The sequence below is a fragment of the Microtus ochrogaster genome, chromosome 10 (assembly GCF_000317375.1).
Source record: "Microtus ochrogaster isolate Prairie Vole_2 chromosome 10, MicOch1.0, whole genome shotgun sequence".
Lineage (NCBI taxonomy): Eukaryota > Metazoa > Chordata > Mammalia > Rodentia > Cricetidae > Microtus > Microtus ochrogaster.
In genome coordinates, this window is record NC_022016.1 from 51,311,348 (window position 1) to 51,330,700 (window position 19,353).

At 54.4% G+C, this 19,353-nt stretch overlaps 2 protein-coding genes across 2 annotated transcripts; one reads left to right on the forward strand and one right to left on the reverse strand.

The window, feature by feature from the left end:
* Window positions 1–310: 310 nt before the first annotated feature.
* On the forward strand, window positions 311–7,525 carry Trnp1 (TMF1-regulated nuclear protein 1). The gene is made up of 2 exons (XM_005353101.2): window positions 311–1,263; window positions 6,794–7,525. Exon 1 carries the CDS (start codon window positions 431–433, stop codon window positions 1,112–1,114), a length of 684 nt encoding a protein of 227 aa, XP_005353158.1. The 5' UTR covers window positions 311–430; the 3' UTR covers window positions 1,115–1,263; window positions 6,794–7,525.
* A 3,818-nt stretch (window positions 7,526–11,343) lies between these two features.
* Window positions 11,344–17,964, reverse strand: Tent5b (terminal nucleotidyltransferase 5B). Its single transcript, XM_005353102.2, has 2 exons — window positions 17,701–17,964; window positions 11,344–12,522 (listed from the first exon to the last, which is right to left on the reverse strand). Exons 1-2 carry the CDS (start codon window positions 17,962–17,964, stop codon window positions 11,503–11,505), a joined length of 1,284 nt encoding a protein of 427 aa, XP_005353159.1. The 3' UTR covers window positions 11,344–11,502.
* Between the last annotated feature and the right edge of the window lie 1,389 nt (window positions 17,965–19,353).

Here is a 19,353-nt window from a genome sequence, read left to right on the forward strand (position 1 = left end):
GTCTCACGGTCGTGAGCGTGGGGAAGGGGGGCAGGGGTGACGCTCAATCCAAATCCTTCTCTGGGTGGAGACTGAAATGTATGACTTTTAAGCATACCTTCGAAGTTTACCGCTGTGAGAGTCCAGGCGAGGAAAGTGACCGCTACTTATCCACCCAAAATTTGGGGTGATCCCCAAATAGGGCCAACCCGGGAGAAGAACCGGGAACCTGAGGCGCTTGCGGACGCGCTCCTAGGTAGAGGGCAGGGCCGATTGAGGACCCGCAAGTCTCGGATTGGCTGTGCGGCCCATAGCTCCGCCCCATGTGCTATAAATTGCGGGGCGGCGCGTGCGGCCTCGGTGTGGGTTCTGCGGCCGCCTCTCCCTTCTCTCGTGCCCAGCATCTCTCCTCCCATCGTACTGACAGCCGGGGACCGCCGCGGGGCGGGGGATGCCGGGCTGCCGCATCAGCGCCTGTGGCCCAGGGGCCCAGGAAGGGACGGCAGAACCGGGGTCCCCCCCGCCGCCACCCCGGGAGCCCCTGCCGTCCCTCCAGCCCCCGCCTCCATCGCCGACCTCGACCCCGACACCCACTCAGTCACCGCCCTTGCCCGAGGCGGCGGAGACACCCCCAGAGGGGCAGGAGCTGCAGCGCTGGCGCCAGGGTGCTAGTGGGGGTCCTGGGGGCGCGGGCCCGGCGGGAGGTTCGGGCGGGGGTGCGGGTGCGGCGGCAGGGGCGGGGGGCCGCGCGCTGGAGCTGGCCGAAGCGCGGCGGCGACTGCTGGAAGTGGAGGGCCGCCGGCGCCTGGTGTCGGAGCTGGAGAGCCGGGTGCTGCAGCTGCACCGTGTCTTCTTGGCTGCCGAGCTGCGCCTGGCGCACCGCGCGGAGAGCCTGAGTCGCCTGAGCGGCGGCGTGGCCCAGGCCGAGCTCTACCTGGCGGCGCACGGGTCGCGTCTCAAGAAGGGTGCGCGCCGCGGCCGCCGGGGTCGTCCTCCCGCGCTGCTGGCCTCTGCGCTGGGCCTGGGGAGCTGCGTACCCTGGGGTGCCGGGCGGCTGCGGCGTGGCCACTGCCCCGAGCCCGACTCGCCCTTCCGCCGCAGCCCGCCCCGCGGCCCCGCCTCCCCGCAGCGCTGACCTCAGAACCCGCGACCCCTGGGCTCCGGAGACAGGCGGAAGGACAGATGGACGGACGGGTCCGAGTGCTGGCTAGATGGACGGCGTCATCTCTGCGGAGGAGACAGGCGGGGGTCCGGGGGCCCGGGGGCCCTGAAAATGAAACTAAGGTGAGGTGTTGTTAACTGGTGCTTTCTGGGGTACAGTGTGTCTGTGTCAAGGTGTGCAGTAGTCGTGATCTCTCATCTCTGGGGTGCCTGGCATCTGTGAGGCCCTAAGGGAGCTGTCCGTTTTTTCGTGGCTTCTCTCTTGTTGGGTTAAGTGGCAGCGCTGTTCAGCCCTTACAGAGCTGAACTAGTGGAGGGTGTTGGGCTTCAGGAAGGATTTGGTGGCAAACTTTAACCAGCTGGAGCCTGCTGCGATACTGTAGCATCTGCCACCTTCACCTGCGCTTGTGTGGTCTCTCCTGGGTCCCCTGGGACTGTAAGTAAAGTCCTGCCCTTGAAGCTGCTGGTTTCTACACAGCAGGGCTCCATCTCTCAGGGATGGGAGGGAAGAATAAGACCCCAGGATGGAAGGAGCGCTGCCTTGGGGCTGTATGATGGGATTGTCCTCCACGGAGCCCCTTTCCCATTGGAGGAGACAGAATCCCATAGAAGTTGAAGATTTGCCCCCAGCGAGTTTAGTTAGGCCGCTTCTAGGAGACAGCTTTTCTTATACTCCTAATAATTTTGTTACCTGTGTTTATAGACTGATGGAGATGACCAGAATGGGAGGTTTATCACCTGCTCAACCAGCAGCCCTCCCCAATGTATCTTAAAGATGGCTCTGCCAGGGACAGAGCCAGGTGACTCTTTAACAGCCCCAAGGGGGCAGGCATGGCATCTGGCCTTAAAGGGCCAGACTGGAAATGCCACCTACTTCTTCCTGACAAGATGCCTTTCAGGCCCCCATTCCTCTGTCTGCACTCAGTGGCCTGGCCCCTGGCTCGCTTCCTGCATCTGATTGATGACAGCCCACTCATCAGTGGTAAAGTGGGTATATCTGCCTCTCCGGAGGGCGCGGGGGAAGCCAAAATGGGGTGTAGGGTTTTTCTTCTCACTGTAAGCTGTGGACATTTTACTCATTTAAATCACACTTAGAGACCGGTGCTGCCTTGTGTCTCAGGAACCAGGAGCTAATTTAAAATCCTCATTTTATAAAATGGAAAAGGGATTTCTCAAGGTCACATGTGAGAGAGAGAGATAGAGAGAGAGAGAGAGAGAGAGAGAGAGAGAGAGAGAGAGAGAGAGAAACCTGATCCTAGGCTGTGTGTGCCCTTTTCATTGTGTTCCAGCTAGGGAGAGCTGACTTCTGGACCCTGTCTACAGTGACCCAGAACAATACTGTCCCCTCTCCGAGTCACAGCTTCTCTGAATATGGTTGTCCCTCCTGTCAGACCTGAGAAGGGAGTGCAGGAGGAAGAGGAAGATGTCAGAGTCACATCAGTAATGGAGTCAAGTAGATTGCCATGGGCAGGAGCCGTCTGCTGACACTACCCCCATCAGGCCTTCCTCTCCATACGTAACAGACTTAGCGGCTGGGTTCTCAGAAGGCCTTCATGAAGCCGCCTTAGCTGGACCGCTCAGAGCTTCTGAGAAAGCCCTGGGATCAGTGTCGTGGGGACTCTGGCATGTCCTGGCTTCCCTGGATAGGGCGGACTTACTGAGCCCTCTCAGTTTATCCGGGGTGCTGAGGCCCAGAGAGCACAGGACTTCTTGGAGGTGACATTGCTGGCTGCAGCGCTGGGCTTCTGCCAGGACCACCTGATTGCTGGTCTGCAGGACGGCAGTGGCACCGCAGCTGCTTTCAGCTAATGGCATAGAGTGCTCCCTGCCGTCAGTTAGGACTGTCTCTGGAGTTCGCTGTAGAGTGTTCCCTGCCTTCAGTTAGGACCGTTTCTGGGGTTCGCTGTAGAGTGCTCCCTGCCGTCAGTTAGGACCGTCTCTGGGGTTTGCTGTAGAGTGTTCCCTGCCTTCAGTTAGGACCGTCTCTGGGGTTCGCTGTAGAGTGCTCCCTGCCATCAGTTAGGACTGTCTCTGGGGTTCACTGTAATCAGCTTTAACCTGATTTAGAGGTGGGGTGGGTGGATACAGAGAGATGACACTTGCTGGAGAAGAGTGGATGGGCACGTGGGGGGATAGGCAGCGATGGTCCCTCCCTCCACTCCCTTCCCCCACCCAACAAAAGAAGTCTGGGCCAAGGCGAACCACAGAACTCACTGACTCAAATCTCAGGTTATACAGTTAGTCTGTGTGCACCTTTCAACCAAGTGAAAGTCACCTTCTCGCCCTGCCTGAGCCTCTCAGCACCCTGTGTAGAGTCCCCAGGTCTGGTTCCAGGCTCTCCTCACCCAGCAGACCCGGGTTTCCATTTACTCCCTGGGTTTCAGGAGGAACACATACCAGACGGTCTCCACCGTGAAGGGTTTGCTCTTTGGACCTCTTCCAGGCAGCCTTCCTGGATGTCACGTCCCAGGAGACCTAACTGGAACCCAGGTTATTTTCTGATTTTATTTTTGAGACAGTTTGCCATAACCTCCATAAATAGCTGAGGATGATTTTGAACTTTTTTTTTTATTCAAAACATGCCTTATTTGTGGGTGGGTGAGGGGCATGCATGTACCGGAGCCCTGCGTGGAGGTCAGAGGAAAACTTGCAGGAATCCATTCTCTCTTCCACCAAGTGGGTCCCAGAGGTTGAGCTCAGTTGGTCAGGCCCGGCAGAGGCATCTTTATCTACTCAACTACCTGTCTGGTCCCAACTGTGAACTTCTAGTGAACTCTTGCCTCCACCTCCCAAATGATGGGGTTTTGGTGCATACCCCACCATGCTGTGTTTATGGGTCTGTTGTTGGACCCAGGGTCTGGTCCATGCTGGGCAGGCACTTACTGAGCTACATCCCCAGCCTCTGGAAGTTTGGTTTCTATGGCTTATAGTATTCTACCCCTGATCAGAAGCACTCTTCCCACTTTCGTTTGCTTTTGAGACAGGGTCTCACTGTGTAGCTCTGGATGAATACCTTCTTGATGGCCCCTAGTCTTCAGACTGGGCGAGTTCAGGGACCCTGGGGATCTGTGCAATGAGGACACTATGTCAACCAGTGAATCTGGGTGCTCAGTAAACAGAAGCACAAGCCCCTTTGCTTTTAGGCTGGTCCCAGCAGTTAACTTAGCATTGCCACCAGAGGGCAGTGTGGAGCTGCTTAGTGAGCGTTGGGGGCGTGGCCTGGGGCGTGTTCTGTTTCGGGTGGCCCAGTCCTCCACCATCTCCTCCGTGGTCCTGGGCTTGCTGGCTTTGAGCTGTAAGGGTCAGTGTAATAAGCGGTGGTGGCTGTTCCCGAGGCCCATTACTGACGGAGTGGTTCTAGTGATGGCTTCTAGCATGAGTAGGCTGGGGTTCTGCTCTGCATCCATCACCCCTGGGAGCACAACTCGAGAAAAGGGACAGAGGGGACCCTGCCTTCAGGGAGAGATTCCAGTAGGAAAGACTTCTTGGGAAGAGGCTTCCACTGTTGACTGCCGGCACCCGAGTCAGTTCTGTAATTTACCTATTTGTTCCGCTGATGACATCACTTGGTTCTGCCACCACCTAACGACCAATGTGGTTCCTAGACATTAGGCTGAAGTGACAGGTCCAGACGAAGGTGTTCCAGACCTGCAGTGGGCAGTGTCTTGTGATGACAGCTTGATTCCTTGAGAACCAAGCACTCAGGTGCCCTGGCGTCTCCGAGTTGGAGAGTCTAGGCCGGGAGGAGGTATTTAGGAAAGCTGGGAAATTCCCAGCCTGTTTCTTCTCCCATTATTCCTTGACTACACCCTAGCCAGAGTGATGAGAGACAAGAACCCTTAGTTCTGGAATAAATGGACCACTTCCTTCACACTGGGCACCACACTAAGCACCTATGGTTCACACTTTCTCAAACACTCAACATGCAAGGCTCTTAGCCCCATGGCCATGAGGCAGAGGATTGAGGTGTGCAGATGGTCTCCTCAAAGGTGGAAACCTGTAAGCTCAGTGGGCTAACGACAGCACCATTTTGGGGGGATTTCTGAATTCTTGTTTTTAGTGGATCCAGTCCTGGGAGGGAGGTATGAGATGCTGCAGGGGTGGCCAAGTGTGTCTTGCACCCTGCCCCCCAGGACTGGACACACCCTTGCTGGTTGTCTGGGTTCTAGAGGTGAGTCAAGCTGACTCAACATACCTGGCTTATGGCAAGGGTGGGCCAAAGATGTTCAGGACTGGATGCACAGCACAGCTAAGGCTTGTTCCAGCTGTCTCCCCTCCCTGAAGCTCTGGGCAGGGATTTTCGGTGCCAAGGGAGCAAAAAGCCTGGGTAGCAGGAGAGGAGAACATGTTCTATGGCAGGCACAAGGGCTCAAAATAGAACAAAAGAAACCTGAAATCTGGTCTTGGGGTGAACTGAACTGTCTCAGCTTGGCGCAATGACTTTCCGTTTTTAATTTTTTGTTTAGGTTTTTAAGACAGAATTTCTCTGTGCAGCCTTAGAAGTTGCGCTATAGACAAGGCTGACCTTCAATTCAGAGAATCACCTGCCTCTGCCTCCTGAGTGCCAGGGTTAAAGTATGCATGAGTACTCCTGCCTCTAAATCGTTTCCTTTTTTTTTTTTTTAAAGATTTTTATTTTAAATTATATGTATGTGAGCCAGGCGGTGGTGGCACATGTCATTAATCCCAGCACTCAGGAGGCAGAGGCAGGAGGATCTTTTGGAGTTTGAGGCCAGCCTGGTCTACAAGAGCTAGTTCCAGGATAGGCTCCAAAGCTACAGAGAAACCATTTCGAAAAAACAAAACAAAAAAACAAACAAAAAATTATGTGTGTGTGCAGGTGCCCTTGGAGGACACAGTGTGGGACCCCCTGGAACTGAAGTTACAGGCATTTGTAAGCTGTTTGGTGTGGGTGCTGGGGAACTTGAGACCTCTACAAGAGCAGGACATACTCTTAACCTCCAAGCTATCTCCCCAGCTCGAGAAACACTAGCGAAGGGTTAACATCTGGATGCAAGAAGTCCTACTAAGTGCCTCATAGTGGGGCTCTGTGATGGTGGAACCACTCTGCCTAGGGCAGGAGACAACGCAACAGGTGGATAAAGATGGGTTGTTCTACCAGAGGAACAATGTAAGCCTTGGTGGCTCTAGGGCAGGGGTTCTCAACCTGTGGGTCTCCACTCCCATAGGGATTGCCTAAGACCATCGGAAAACACAGAGACGATCATAACAGTAGCAAAGTTATAGTCATGAAGTAGCAATGACAATAGTTTTATGGCCGGGGGTCACCACAACATGAGGACCTGATTTAAAGGGTGCCGCCTGCGATAGGAAGGTTGAGAGCCGTGGCTCTAGAGCATCACCATATTGGGAATCTCTGGAACAGCCCTGGGGAGCTCAGGAAGGAGAGGCGTGGGGGAGGGGCGGGCTCTTCATTCCAGGAACATTCCATTCCAGCTGCTCAGCCTCATGGGGATCCCAGCCAAGGACCAAGATCCGACGGAACCTCTGCTTCTCCGAGCCCCTTTCCATAGCAAACCCTCTTGCCCTGCCTCCCTATGATAGTCCTCAAGGAAGCAGCTGTGGAAGGTTTCGGGTGGGGTGGGACAGCTTCTGGAAAAGGTAATTAAGGCTCTTGGCATTGTTCTTCCAGCTCCTTGGAGCCTCCACTTTATGGGTCTGGACTTCTGCATTCCACTCCTCTGGATACCGCCCTCAGGAAGACTTCCAGGATTGACTGTACCCAGTCTCAGCACCCTCCTCCCAGGAGCCCTTCCAGTGGCAAGGGACTGGGGCCTGGGAACTTGCTATACTCTGAATTGTTGCTTTCCATACACTGCGTTTAACTTTGCTTATGCAGGGACCTGAGATGCTGTCAATTAGCAGAGTGCAGCAAACATGGCCAGTGTGTCCACGAGAAGGATTTCCTTTAAAGATAGACTCCTCATTCTTAAACTGCAGGTCACAGTGTAGCTGGAGCCCCCGTCACTGCAGGTCACAGTGTAACTGGAGTCCCTATTGTCACTTCTATGTCCAGTAGCTCCAGGAGGCCTATTTGAGGCAAATCACTGGTGTAGAAAACGCCCATTTTCCTTCAGCCACTGTCCTTGTCCTCCCCATGTGAGTGAGGACATCCCTGTGGCTCCTTGCAGACAGACAATCAGCTGCTGCCTCCTACGGGGGACACCTCTTTCTTAGGATGAGGTGGTGGCAACATCAAACTTCCGAGCAAAGTTCAATGCACAGGGGAAATCCATTTCTTTACGACAAGGGAAGGAGGCACATGTACTCACACACCGCCCGGAACTTAGAGGCTTCTGTATATCGACTGGGTCCCCAACTATATACACACGGGAAGAATAAAACTCAGTAATGCAAGGCTGAACTGTGCGGTGTTGTGGTTCACGTTGCAGTGTCCCTGCGCCTTCCGTCTGGTGGGTGACAGCTTCTGTTTGGTTTGGCAGTCTGGGCCTAGGGACTGGCTTACAGAGCAGTTTTCCCTTGACTTGGCTTAGAGCTGACCCTTGGTATGACAAGGAAGCCCAGAAAGAAATACATGAGACCGAGTGACGTGTGCAGGCTGAGAAACTGTGGCAGTGGATGTCAACGCTTGTGGTATAGTGTTGTGGGTGACTGTCCCTTGGGGTCTCAGGAGACAAGTGCATTTAAACTGGGGAGAGTCTTTTAAAGGGGACTTTAGAAAAAGGTATGGGAGCCGGGCAGTGGTGGTGCATGCCTTTAATCCCAGCACTCAGGGAGGCAGAGGCAGGTGGATCTCTGCGAGTTCGAGGCCAGCCTGGTCTACAGAAAGAGTTCCGGGACAGTCAGAGATACACAGAGAAACCCTGTCTCCAAAAACAAACGTAGGTGTGGGATGTATCTAAGAGACTAATAAAGGGGAGCCAGAACTGGTGACACATGGCTGTAATCCCGGCACTCAGGAGACGGAGGCAGGAAGACGGGAGAATTTAAGGCTAGCCCGGGCTACACAGGACACAGGAATATTCCGTCTTCAAAAAAAAAAAAAAAAGAAAAGAAAAGAAAAGAAAAAAAATCAAGAAAACAAAAAACTGGAGCTGTAACTTCAGTAATAAGGTGTTTGCCTAGAATGTGAAAGGCCCTGGGTTCCAGAGAGAGCTCATGAGAATAACTCACATTGGGAGGCAAGGGTTAAAGGCCTGCTGCCATTGCACGAGGGGTGTGAACCATGACAGCCTGGGAGGGAGGGAGAAGAGTAAACACCCTCTCCTTTCAGGCTCCTCCTGCTGGGGCCTCAGTGTCAAGAGCAGCAGGAAACTGGGGAACAAGGGAGCCATTGATGCCACCCAACAGCCTCCCCAGGGCCCTGAGCAGATGGGTGGATAGTGGATCAGGAGGGGCCGGCATACCATGTACCTGCCCAGGGTTGCCCACTGTGGCTCTGGCCCCCTGACCTACAACTGATAGGAAGGGGTGGGTGGGTTGTTATTGGTACAGTGGTTAGAAGGTGAAGGACAGGACTCTCTCCCCTCAGCTGTCCGGATTCCGAATTCCTGCAGCCTGCACATCCTGGCATTCCTAGGTAGCATCGGGGATGATCCACAAGGACAACCTCAGGTACAGAGTGTTTTTCTCACACCCGGAAACAATGTACCACACCCATAGCTCTCAGGTGTGCTGTTGCCACGACAGGTCCCAGACAGTCACCCCAAGCCATGACTACTGGCACAGATACATCAAGAAAATGTATGTCTTGGCACGCTGCTACACTCTGCCAGTCATACAGAAAATAGCCCGAGCCTTGCCACAAGTGCACAGGAGACAGGCTTGTCACCGTCATTCTTGTGGAACTACAGTGCAAGGTCTTGAGTCCGGCAAACCTCTTCCACCACTTCGGCCCGCGTTTTTGTCTCTAAGATGGAAAGAACACTGTTCTCTGGAGTTGTAAGGATGCAACTCCAGTGCTTGGACGGACCTAAGCATGGCATCGGGCCTAGAGTAAATCACGCTCCACAGCTGTTGCCGTGAACGTCTGCCACTCCCCCCACCTCGTCACATCCACGCACGTGTGCGTGCCGGCTCCAGAAGAGTACCCACACCCACACAGGACCGGCCAGACATCCTTAGGCACACGTGCCCTCCTTCAGACATGCCTGCCAGGGCACGTGTGCATTCACAGACAAGCTCCCTTGGCCCAGAACACTTTCTCTAGACAGCTACATGGCTCAGTTCCCAGAACCTATCAGGCTTTGTTCAATCCAATACCATCTTCCATGAGGGGCACCTTGTGTCGATTTAAGTTCCTTGCTACATACATTTTTCTGCATTGCTGACCTTCTAAGATCACACTGTTTACCTTATTAGGGTATAACTGTCACAAGGGTAGGGATCCTAAACCCAGAACCATAACAGGCATATGGTTGAGCTCAGTGCATACACACGAAGACAGAACTGGGTTTCTCATCTGAACCAAGGAAATCCAGGTGAACCCGCATCCCAAGCCATTGAGCCTGCTGTTTTTACAATGTTCCCAGCTCAGGTTTAGGTTCACATGGCCAAATCAGGAGGTAGGAGAAGCTTTGTCTCTCTGAGTACCTTAATGAGGTGGCCACAGGTGGGTGGGATAGGAGAGCCCCCCTTCCCCAATTTTTTTCTTTTTCAAGACTTTCTCTGTGTAGCTTTTGGAGCCTGTCTTGGAACTCACTCTGTAGATCAGGCTGGCCCCAAACTCAGAGGTCTACCCGCCTCTGCCTCCGGGGTGCTGGGATTAAAGGTGTGTGCCAGCACAGTCAGGCCTGGGAGATCCTTTTCAATTGCCTTTCCAGCCATTTAGAGCCAGGAGCAGAAGGAACTGAGGCACCTAGCCAAACCACAGCACAGGTGAGCACTCCCTCTGATGACCCCCTGGGGCCTTCTTTGCTGCTTTATTCTTTTCCACCTGGCTGGAACCATCAAAGTCACCACTTCAGAGGGGCCTAATGAGGCTGAATATGTTAAAAGCTTTGCGATCCCCAGATCAAAGAGGCGGGGTAAACAGCAGGCAGCGTCCAGAAGTGAGTGACCGATGCCCTGAGGGAATAGCTCCCCCAAAGCTGGCACTGCTGGACCACTTGGCTGGCCCCAGCTGGGTTCAGAGAGACCCAGCCACTCTCTAGGGGACCTGTTTACAATAAGGTAGAGCATGCCCGTGTCCACTTGCTTGGAAGACCGTACCTGGACTCTGGGGGACCCCTGCAAGTCACCTAGCCTCAGCTTTCATTTCAGTTCAGATTCACCCTGCTTGCTTCCTGGGCAGACAGAGTGGACAGACATGCTCACCAAAGGCCAGGTTCGGGCCTCTAGGATTCCGGGGCATATACCCCTTTAACACGAGAGGCCTAGACTTGCTGAGCCAACACGGAGACCAGCCAGACTCCCAGTTCACAGCTGTTAAGCTTTGGACAGGAGGGACTCGCAACAGCCGCTCCTTGGCTCCTCCTCCCACATCACAAGTCAAACAGCCTGGGGAGGTAGGGCCAACCTGTGCCATAGAGATCCTTACCCCAGGAGAAAGCATATGGTTATGCCAGGTGTAGACACTTTTATTGGTGGGAAGAGTGCACCACAGTGGCAAGCTCAGAGGAATGGGAAAAGAGATGGGGTATGCCTCCCGCCCGCCCGCCACGTGAAAATCCCATAACCGAGCCGTGGGGTGGGAGTCGCTGACTGTGGCAGCTTTGAACCAGGCAGCCCCCAGCATTAGTGCCCAGACAGCAGGGCTCCTGGGAGACACAAGGGAAGGGAGAGGGTGGCACACTGGGAGGCATCCCGTCGTGGCTGTTTACCTGTCCACTAGACACCTCAGCACCTCAAGAAAGCCACATGGGTTTCAGGAGCCTGAATTCCCATCCCTCCAGAAACCCAGGGAGCTGCCTCATGCCTTAGTTTACCTTCTCAATGGTCAACGAGGTTGGACCACCCGGCTCTGTGAGTCATTCATATAGACCCCAAAGTGAGTATTCCTGTCACGCGATGTCGTATTGTAGCCAGTGTAGGAACTTCTGGGTCCTTGTGGGCTGACCCCATCTAGGTCATGGAAAACCACCCAAGGTGTCAGTACTGAGACCACCACCCCAGCTGACTTTGTCTTTTCAACAGGTTAATCTCTGTGACCCAAGTCATGCAGGTCCAGGAGTGTGGTGCGATGACCAAAGGGTCCTCCTGTCAAGAACCTGATTTGGCCCATAGGAACCTCATGCGGGAAAAGTCTGGTCTGTTCAAAAGCCCAACCCTCTAGTACCAGGCCAGCTGGCACAGGCGGCCCGTGTCTGGCCACATCCTCCACACATACCTGATGATCCTGCCCCACCCCCACGAAGCTCATTCCTTTCTAGCCAGGATCAGTCAGTTGCAAGGCAGCCAGGTGGGATAGGAGTGAGCCCGGGGCAGCAGGGGCTGCATGGGGGTCACATAGTAATTAACAGTGGCTGGTACGACTCCATCAGAGCCTGGACGTCTCCAGGCCAGGGCAGCGGCGGCAGCAGGGCCCTGCTCAGCTAGCGCCTGGAGGGCTAGCATGGTGATAAGGTCCAGGGTCTGGCGGCGCTCGTGGCTCATGAGGCACACTGTGCTCTCGTTGACCACCTGGTGCAGTGTCACAAGGCAAGCATACCGGCGGGCTGCATCTGCTCCGCCAAAGTGGGCCTCCAGGTAGCGCTCCAGAATGCGCCTCTGCTCCACCGGGTCCGGAAAGTCGATGAAGAAACGGGAACACATGTATCGCTGTAGGGCACGAACGTCGGTGCTGGGCCTTGGTCGGAAGCCCCGCACCAGGAGGTGGCAGTACTTGAGGAGGCCGCCTCCGCGGATCTCCTCAGGGCTGCGGGTGGCAATGACACGGTGCTGCAGATGCTCCAAGGCCTCAGCAAAGTCCCCATATAGGCTCTCGCCTGTCACAGTCGGGTGGAAGTCCTCCGACATTGGTGTGCATGAGCACTGGCCAAAGAGCAGCAGCGAGTCCAGGATGATCTGGAAGGAGTCGATGCTGAATTCGAACTGGCGCCTCACGGAGTCCACGAATTTGAGTTCCACGTTCTTACCGCTCTTGTTGGACAGCGAGATGAGGCTCCAGCGGTCCAGCTCCGTGCACACTTTCACCAGCTTCTGCACATAGGCCTCCTTGAGGGTCAGGGGCGTGATCTTGGCCCGGCTCACTCCCACTGGCAGGAAGTCCAGCAGGCAAGCCAGGACCACTGTCTTGGTCAGCTGGAAGGATGCCTCACTCTGTAGGTCCATCTGGAACACCAGGTCCAGGTCCTTGTAGCCTAGGCCACTCTCGGGGTGCAGCACGTGGCTGGCGGCTGAGCCGTGCAGCCGAACGCTGTGTACGTGCAATCCCTGTTCTTCCAGGCTGCTGCGGACCACCTGCAGGGGTGGTGGGGAGGAGAGAAGGGTCAGGTGCCTCTCAGGTCTGCACCCAGGGCTTCCAGGATTAATTGCCCTACCTATCCATTACTGCTGACCTCTTACCGGTCTCTGTGTCTTTGCAAAGTCTTGTAACTTACAAAGCCTTGATTTGCCAATCTGGAGAAGGGCCCAGTTGAAAGGAATGACTCAGAAGAGCAATAAAAATAACAAACGCAAGCCGAGAACTTACTAAGCACTTTATATTAAAATACAACCTCACTTAATCTTCCTAATAACCTGATGAGGCAAGGTATAGTCCTGCTTCACAGGTTGGGAAACAGAAGCACAGAGCAGCCTGAGAGCTTTCCAAAGTCACACAGCTGTTAAATATAGAGCCGGGCATTCAGTTCGGGCCTAGAGCTTTCCACGGTGCTACCTGACCTTCCTGACCGGGCAAGGCAAACGCTCGGTATCGTGCCAGGCACTGTGTGATGGGCTGCACTCCCATGGCAATCCTTTTTAGGACTACTGTTCCAGCCAGCCGATGAAGGGGTGTGAAAATGCACGTCCAAGGCTAAGATCAGGACCCAAGTTGGCTAGATTCACAAGTCCATGTAAGTTCTTTGGAATTTTGAATTTATTTATTTAGAGACAGGGTCTCACTATGGAGCTCTCTCTGGCTGTCCTGGAACTCATTCTGTAGCCCAGGCTGTCCTCGAACTCAGAGACCCACCTGCCCCTGCTTCCTGAGTGTTGAGAATAAAGGGCTGTGCCACCTCCTCCTGGCTATTTTCAGTTTTTAAAAGATTTTATTTGCCGGGCGGTGGTGGCACACGCCTTTAATCCCAGCACTCGGGAGGCAGAGGCAGGTGGATCTCTGGGAGTTCGAGGCCAGCCTGGTCTACAAGAACAAGAGCTAGTTCCAGGACAGGAACCAAAGCTACAGAGAAACCCTGTCGAAAAACCAAAAAAAAAAAAAAGATTTAATTTTATGTATATGTGTGTTTATATATGTGCTCCATCCATGGAGGCCAGAAGAGGGCTTCAGACCCTTGAAACTGGGGTTACAGGTGGTTGTGGGCCATCCTGTGGGTGCCGGGAAGAGAAGGCAGTCCTCTACAGGAGCAGCCAGTGCTCTTAACTGCTGGGCTTCTCTCCAGCCCCGTTCTTTCTTCTGACTATGACACAAACATTTTTTTCTTCTGCCCTCAAAAGGAGCCAGGGAAGCAAATGCTACATGGGCAGAAGCCATTCAGAAATGACAGGGCTGAGCTGGGCGTGACAGAGCAGGCTTATAATCCCAACCACTTATAAGGCTGAGGCAGGAGGATATGGAGGACCCCACCTGGAGCCCCAGGGTTGATGCATGGGAACCCAACAGGGATCACCTGTAAGTCTTCTGGGCATTGGCTCTCACGGGAGAGGAGTGAAGCTGGGGGTGAACACAGACATTTGGTTTCCTGGCAACCCCAAGCCCTTCACAGGGTGTTCTGAAAGTGACCAGGCAGCATTCCTGCCCTCAGTGACTCTGCAACCCCACCTCGCTGCCAAGTCAGCGCGGGCTCTGGGGCAGGTTGTTCCCCAGCCTCCCAGGGAATTACTGCGAAGAATGCAGGTAAATGCTGAGGAAGCAAGCCGCAGTGGGGCAATCTGAGGCGGGCGGCTCCCTCCAGGAAGACTTCCGGAAGGAGTTGTCATGGTAATGGGGGTGGGAAGGAAAGAACTGGCCCTCGGAACGTTCAGCCAGGGGTGGGAAAGGGAGGAGTGCCATGTTTAGGTATTTAGTAAGCATCAGATGCAGGACCTCAGCAGAATCTATGGTGGGGGACGGGACCTGGGTGTGGCTCAGCTGCAGAGGGCATACTTAACACGTGTAAAGCTCTGGGCTCCATCCCCAGCACCAAAACCTAACCGAAGTAACCAATCAACCAAGCAAGAACCCACAGGGATAGATCTTCATCTCCATGTCATAGATGGGGAAACTTAGATTCACAGGAATGAAGTCACACCCTCGAGATCGAACCCAGGTATGGCCAATTCCAAGCCTGTCTTTTTGTTTTGCTGCTGAGTGAGGCTTGAACCTGGAGGTCAGGGATGCTAAGCCCACTCTCTACAGATGGCCCCTACCCCCAGCATAGCCTACCCCCTCACTACCACATCCAGGCCCAGGCTTCAGAAGAAGAAGACTATCCATGGAGGAGAATGCCTGTAAATCCCTATCACTTGGGAGCCTGAGGCAGGAGGATCTCTGAGAGTTGGAGACCAATCTGGGATATATAGCAAGACCAGGTGTCAAAATTAAACCAATTTCCCACATCTATCTATCTGTCTGTCTCTCTCTATATATTTTGAGACAGAGTCTCGGTAGCCCAAGCCGGCTTCAAACTAGCTGAGGTTGTCTGAGAACTCCCACTCTCCCTACCTCCATCTAGGTGACGGAATGGGCAGGTGCACCACCACACCTTTTTTTCAAAACGAGGATGAACCTCAAATCACTGATAGATGGTGGTGGGAAGGTGGGGGCTGGGAATGTCATTAGCCAAACAGGACTAGTGTTTGCAGCCAGCATGGGGATCTTTCAATTGCACACCTTGGCAACTGCCCACCCCCACCCCCCCCAGGTAGCCAATGAGAGGACATCCCCCACCCTGAGTCTCAGGTGAGCTGACTGAGCCTTAGTGCCAACTCCTGCTCCTCAGCTGATGCCCACTCCAGGGCATGGCATCTGGCCAGGTGAGTGAGTAGGTAGCAATCCCCTCATTATGTGCCCTGCGTCAGGGCCATGAGGCCAGCTGTGTCAGCCAACCATGGGCTGTTGTCTCTCTCCCAGGTATGAATCTCGCCAGTTTGACAGGCGGTCCCCAGATACTGCCACACCCAAGGAGTGCAGGGCAGCTCACAGCCTCCCAAATCAGACTTTCCAGCCTAGGAGGGGCAGCGACTATGGCTCCCTTTCTCCTGTGCTGAGGTGCCCAATTCCCCAAACTGCTTGCTCTGTCCAGGGCTTCTGCTGAGACCTTAGGAAGACTGAAGACTTGCAAAGCTTGCACGAGCAAGCCCTCTGGCTGCAGCTGGAGAGATCCAGATTCTTTAGTTCAGTTTTCTGGGCCCCGAGAAAGCCATGGCCCTGTTCAAGGTCACAAAGACAGTAATTGGCGGAGTTGAGCTAGGACCTGGTCTCCAGAGCTAGACAGAGAAGGGCTCCTACAAGCAGGCACAAACATCCTTGTTTGTGCCCTTTAGCCAGGCACAAACAAGGATGGATTTTCCTAGCTGCTCAGATTGAGGCTGTAGAGAAGTCTTTGTTGGGCACAGAGGTAGAAGGCGTCCATTCTTGAACCATGAGACAATTTAGTACTGGGAGGAGCCCAGAAAGCTCTTCCCTCCTCCCCCCACCCCTAACATCCCAACAGCTTTTAAAGCTGCTAGCTGTGGATCCCCACCAGGAGACTGGCTGCGGAGGCAGGTGAAGGCACGCGTTCCCTTGGGAGTCTGGAGCCAGAAAGGATATTGCTGAGTGGTGGAATCCACTTCCATTGCACAGATGGGGCCGTGAAGCCCAGCAGAGGGAATAAGCCATGAGCCCAGACACGCGACTTTCAGTCTAGTCCTGAAGCCTCTGTCACCCCTATCCACTCCACTGCCCACGGTTCCCTGCTCCGGGATGTCCCTAGTTTAGGAGGACCAGACCATAAACTTGGCTCCCATTCACTCAGTCTCCCTCACACGACTAGGAGACAGAGGATGGTACCCAGTCGCATGTGTGCCCTTAGTGTCAGTTGAGATACGTGTTCCTGCAGAGGCGTGATCATGTTGAGGACCACCTTTCCTTCCCTTCATGCCTGGGGTTATGGTATTTCCTGGCAGAGTGGTGGCTACACCAGATACTCAGGACCCTGGAGCAGGAGGATTGTTTGGGTCTATAAGTTTGAGAGGAGCCCAGGCAGAACACAGGAAGACCCTATTTCAAAACAAAAAGCCGAAATGGGTTTACTAATGATCCAGACGACGACGACAGCGGGCAAGCAAGGAATGCCTTAGCCAGCTCCACTGGGACAGCCAGTGAGTCAGCCCAGGAAAATATGTCCCCGCCCCCTCCATCTCAATCTTTGTTCCTAGGAAGGGAGGGTAAGGCCACCCTCCCTCTCTATTGGAGGCTATAGTAGCGGGGGTGGGGGGACATATTATGTCCAGCTTTACCTGGTTTGCATGTAAAGCCCATGATTGGACGGAACACACAGAAAGCATCGCTAGACTTTTCTAGCCATTATCACACTCCCTTAAGATGTAGATGTTGAGCTTCGGAGCCAGGGGGAGTGGTGGGAAACAGTGGAACCTGTACCATCTGCTCCCGGTGAGCTCCAGGATTCCCTGAGCTTGATCTCCACCTCATGGGGTAGCCTTAGGTAGCTGAGGGTACCTGAGGTCTCAGCTAGAATGGGGGGTGAGGACTGGCATCCTCTGGTATTTCAGAACACCGGAATGCTCAGGCTAGAACCCCAAAGAGTAAGTTTGAGGTCATACAGGGTTAAGTAAAAGGGAAGATGGAGTTTGATAGAGGAAGCAGCTGCTAGAACTTTCCCCCTCCTGATCCTCAGGAGGGGGCGGGGTGCTTTGGGGTCTGAACCTTGACTGGCCTTCATTTCCAGTCTTAATGGAGGAGGAAGACCTAAAATGGAAATTTGATGCTATCTTCAGGGGTGGGGTCTCCGGTCTGGCCGAAGCACGTGGGAGGCAGGGAGGCAGTGAGTCTTCCCAAGGATTTCTGAGTTGTTTCACCTAGCCAAGGTTTCTTGAGCCAAGGGCTGTGGGAACACAAGGACAAAGTGCCCCTGGAACCCTGAGGGAGCAGGAGGTCCAAGGATGTGAAGTAGAGGAAGAAAGCTATTTTGGAATCAAACACACACATTCCTAATTGGGGGCTGCCCGTACCTTTTGCCTTTGCTTGCAGATGAGGCGATGCCCCATCTAGTAGTACCTCCCTCATCTCCCAGCCAGGATCCTGGTGAGTGGTTCCCAGGGAATAAGGGCTCCCTAAGACTGTGGACAGGAATGCTCAATAGGGTGCAGAAGAGCTAAGCTGGTAGCCCCAGTCCCCGTTCCTTAGTTTCCCTACTTGCGGAGCCAATCGTAGACTCCAGGTGTCTTGCGGCAGAGCACCGCCCCAGCCCCCTGCCCCTGCCAGCGTCCCCTCACCTGCACGATCTGCCGGGGCTGCACGCTCAGCGTGGGGAAGTTGCCTCGCCCGTGAATGGGGATCGGCTCTCTCAGCAGCGCGTCCAGCCGCTTCACCTGTGGCCAGCTCAGCCGGCTCTGGTGCCGTCCCAGAGGAGCAGAGGAGGTCTCTGGGTCCGGGCCGCCGCCGGCCGCCCCAGCCGTGGCCTCTACCGAGGCTGCATCCGTCCCCACCTGTCCAGCTGGCCGCTCCAGGCTCTCAGCTCCACTCCCCGACGGCATCATTCGCCCGGCCCCGGCGCCCCGACGGCAGAAACCCGGGAATGGTTAAGGCGAGGAGAGCGGTGAGAGTGGATGCGCACCGGCCGAAGCTGGGGGCGGGGTGCGGGGACCCGGCGGCGGCGGCGAGGCAAACCCAGGGGACACCTCCGACGGCGGCTAGGACTAACAGACCTTAGAGCCAGGTGTCTGGGACCCAGCTGACTCTTATAGGCCGCGGGCTGCATCCCCATTGGTCGACACAGCTGTCACACAGCGGGAGCTGCCCCGCCTCTCGTCCCACCCCTACCATTGGCCAACAGAGTTTTGCACCGGAGTGCCGGCTCCTAGGGATTCTGATTGGTTGAAAGGCACGCCCCTTCTTCCCCGCCCCCACTCTTGGGTTGAATTCCCTCCTTTGGGCTTTAAAGAACTTCTGCAGCACGTGATTGGCCCGAGCCTGCCGGGACTTAGAGGGACAGCGCCCTCCAGCGGCACGAAGGAGGGAGGGCGGTCTCGGTAATGTTGCAGTGTTTAACGAGGCGGCCGCTTTCTAATTTATTCCCTATTGGCCCTTCGAACCACAGCATGCCTGGGGAACATGTTCCACTTTAAGTGAGGTGAGGGCGTTATTACCAGTCATCACATAGCCACATAGCGTGTGAGTGCCCGTTATGGTCCTGATAGAGGTGTAAAAATCTAGGCAGCATCCTCTCTCCACCCTGTCTGGGCCGACCGAGGGCTTTTCTCTCTCTTTACAGATCATAGAGGCTGAGACTTACTGCTACTTTTGAATTTGTCCACTTTGATTTTCAGATTTTAAATATATGTGTCGTGAGGAGGAGGAGGAAGAATCGTAATCGAGACATCCTGATTCATAACTGCAGTGCTTTTCCCACTCGTTCTAATGATATAACAAATCCCATATCCAACCACTCTCCTGCAAGGCAGGCTAAGGAGTAGCCTTCATGACAGTGAAGGAGGGATCAGGATTTAGAAGCAGCTACTACATCCCAGGGTCTGACAGGACACAGCTTGACCTGCCTCAGAGCAGAACACACCTTTCTTCTTCCTGGAAGCCAGCCCCAGGGACATGCTGTCTTTGTTTCCCCCTCCTGGAATCTCAGAGAAGGCACCATGTTCTCAGCCGGGTGAGCCTGAGCAATGCCCCTGTATTCTCCCCAGTGAAGTCGGTTGCTATTTTAACATTTTTTAACATTTATTTATTCTTTTTTTTTGTTATTTTATATTTGGGAGAAAGGGTCTCATTAGCTGACCTGTAACTCACTGTGCAGATCAGGCTGGCCTTAAACTCAGACACCTGCTTGCCTCTGCCTTCCAAGTGCTGGAATTAAAGGCACACACCTCCACTGTTCCTTAGATTTATTTGCTGCATGTGTGTGTGTGTGGGGGGGG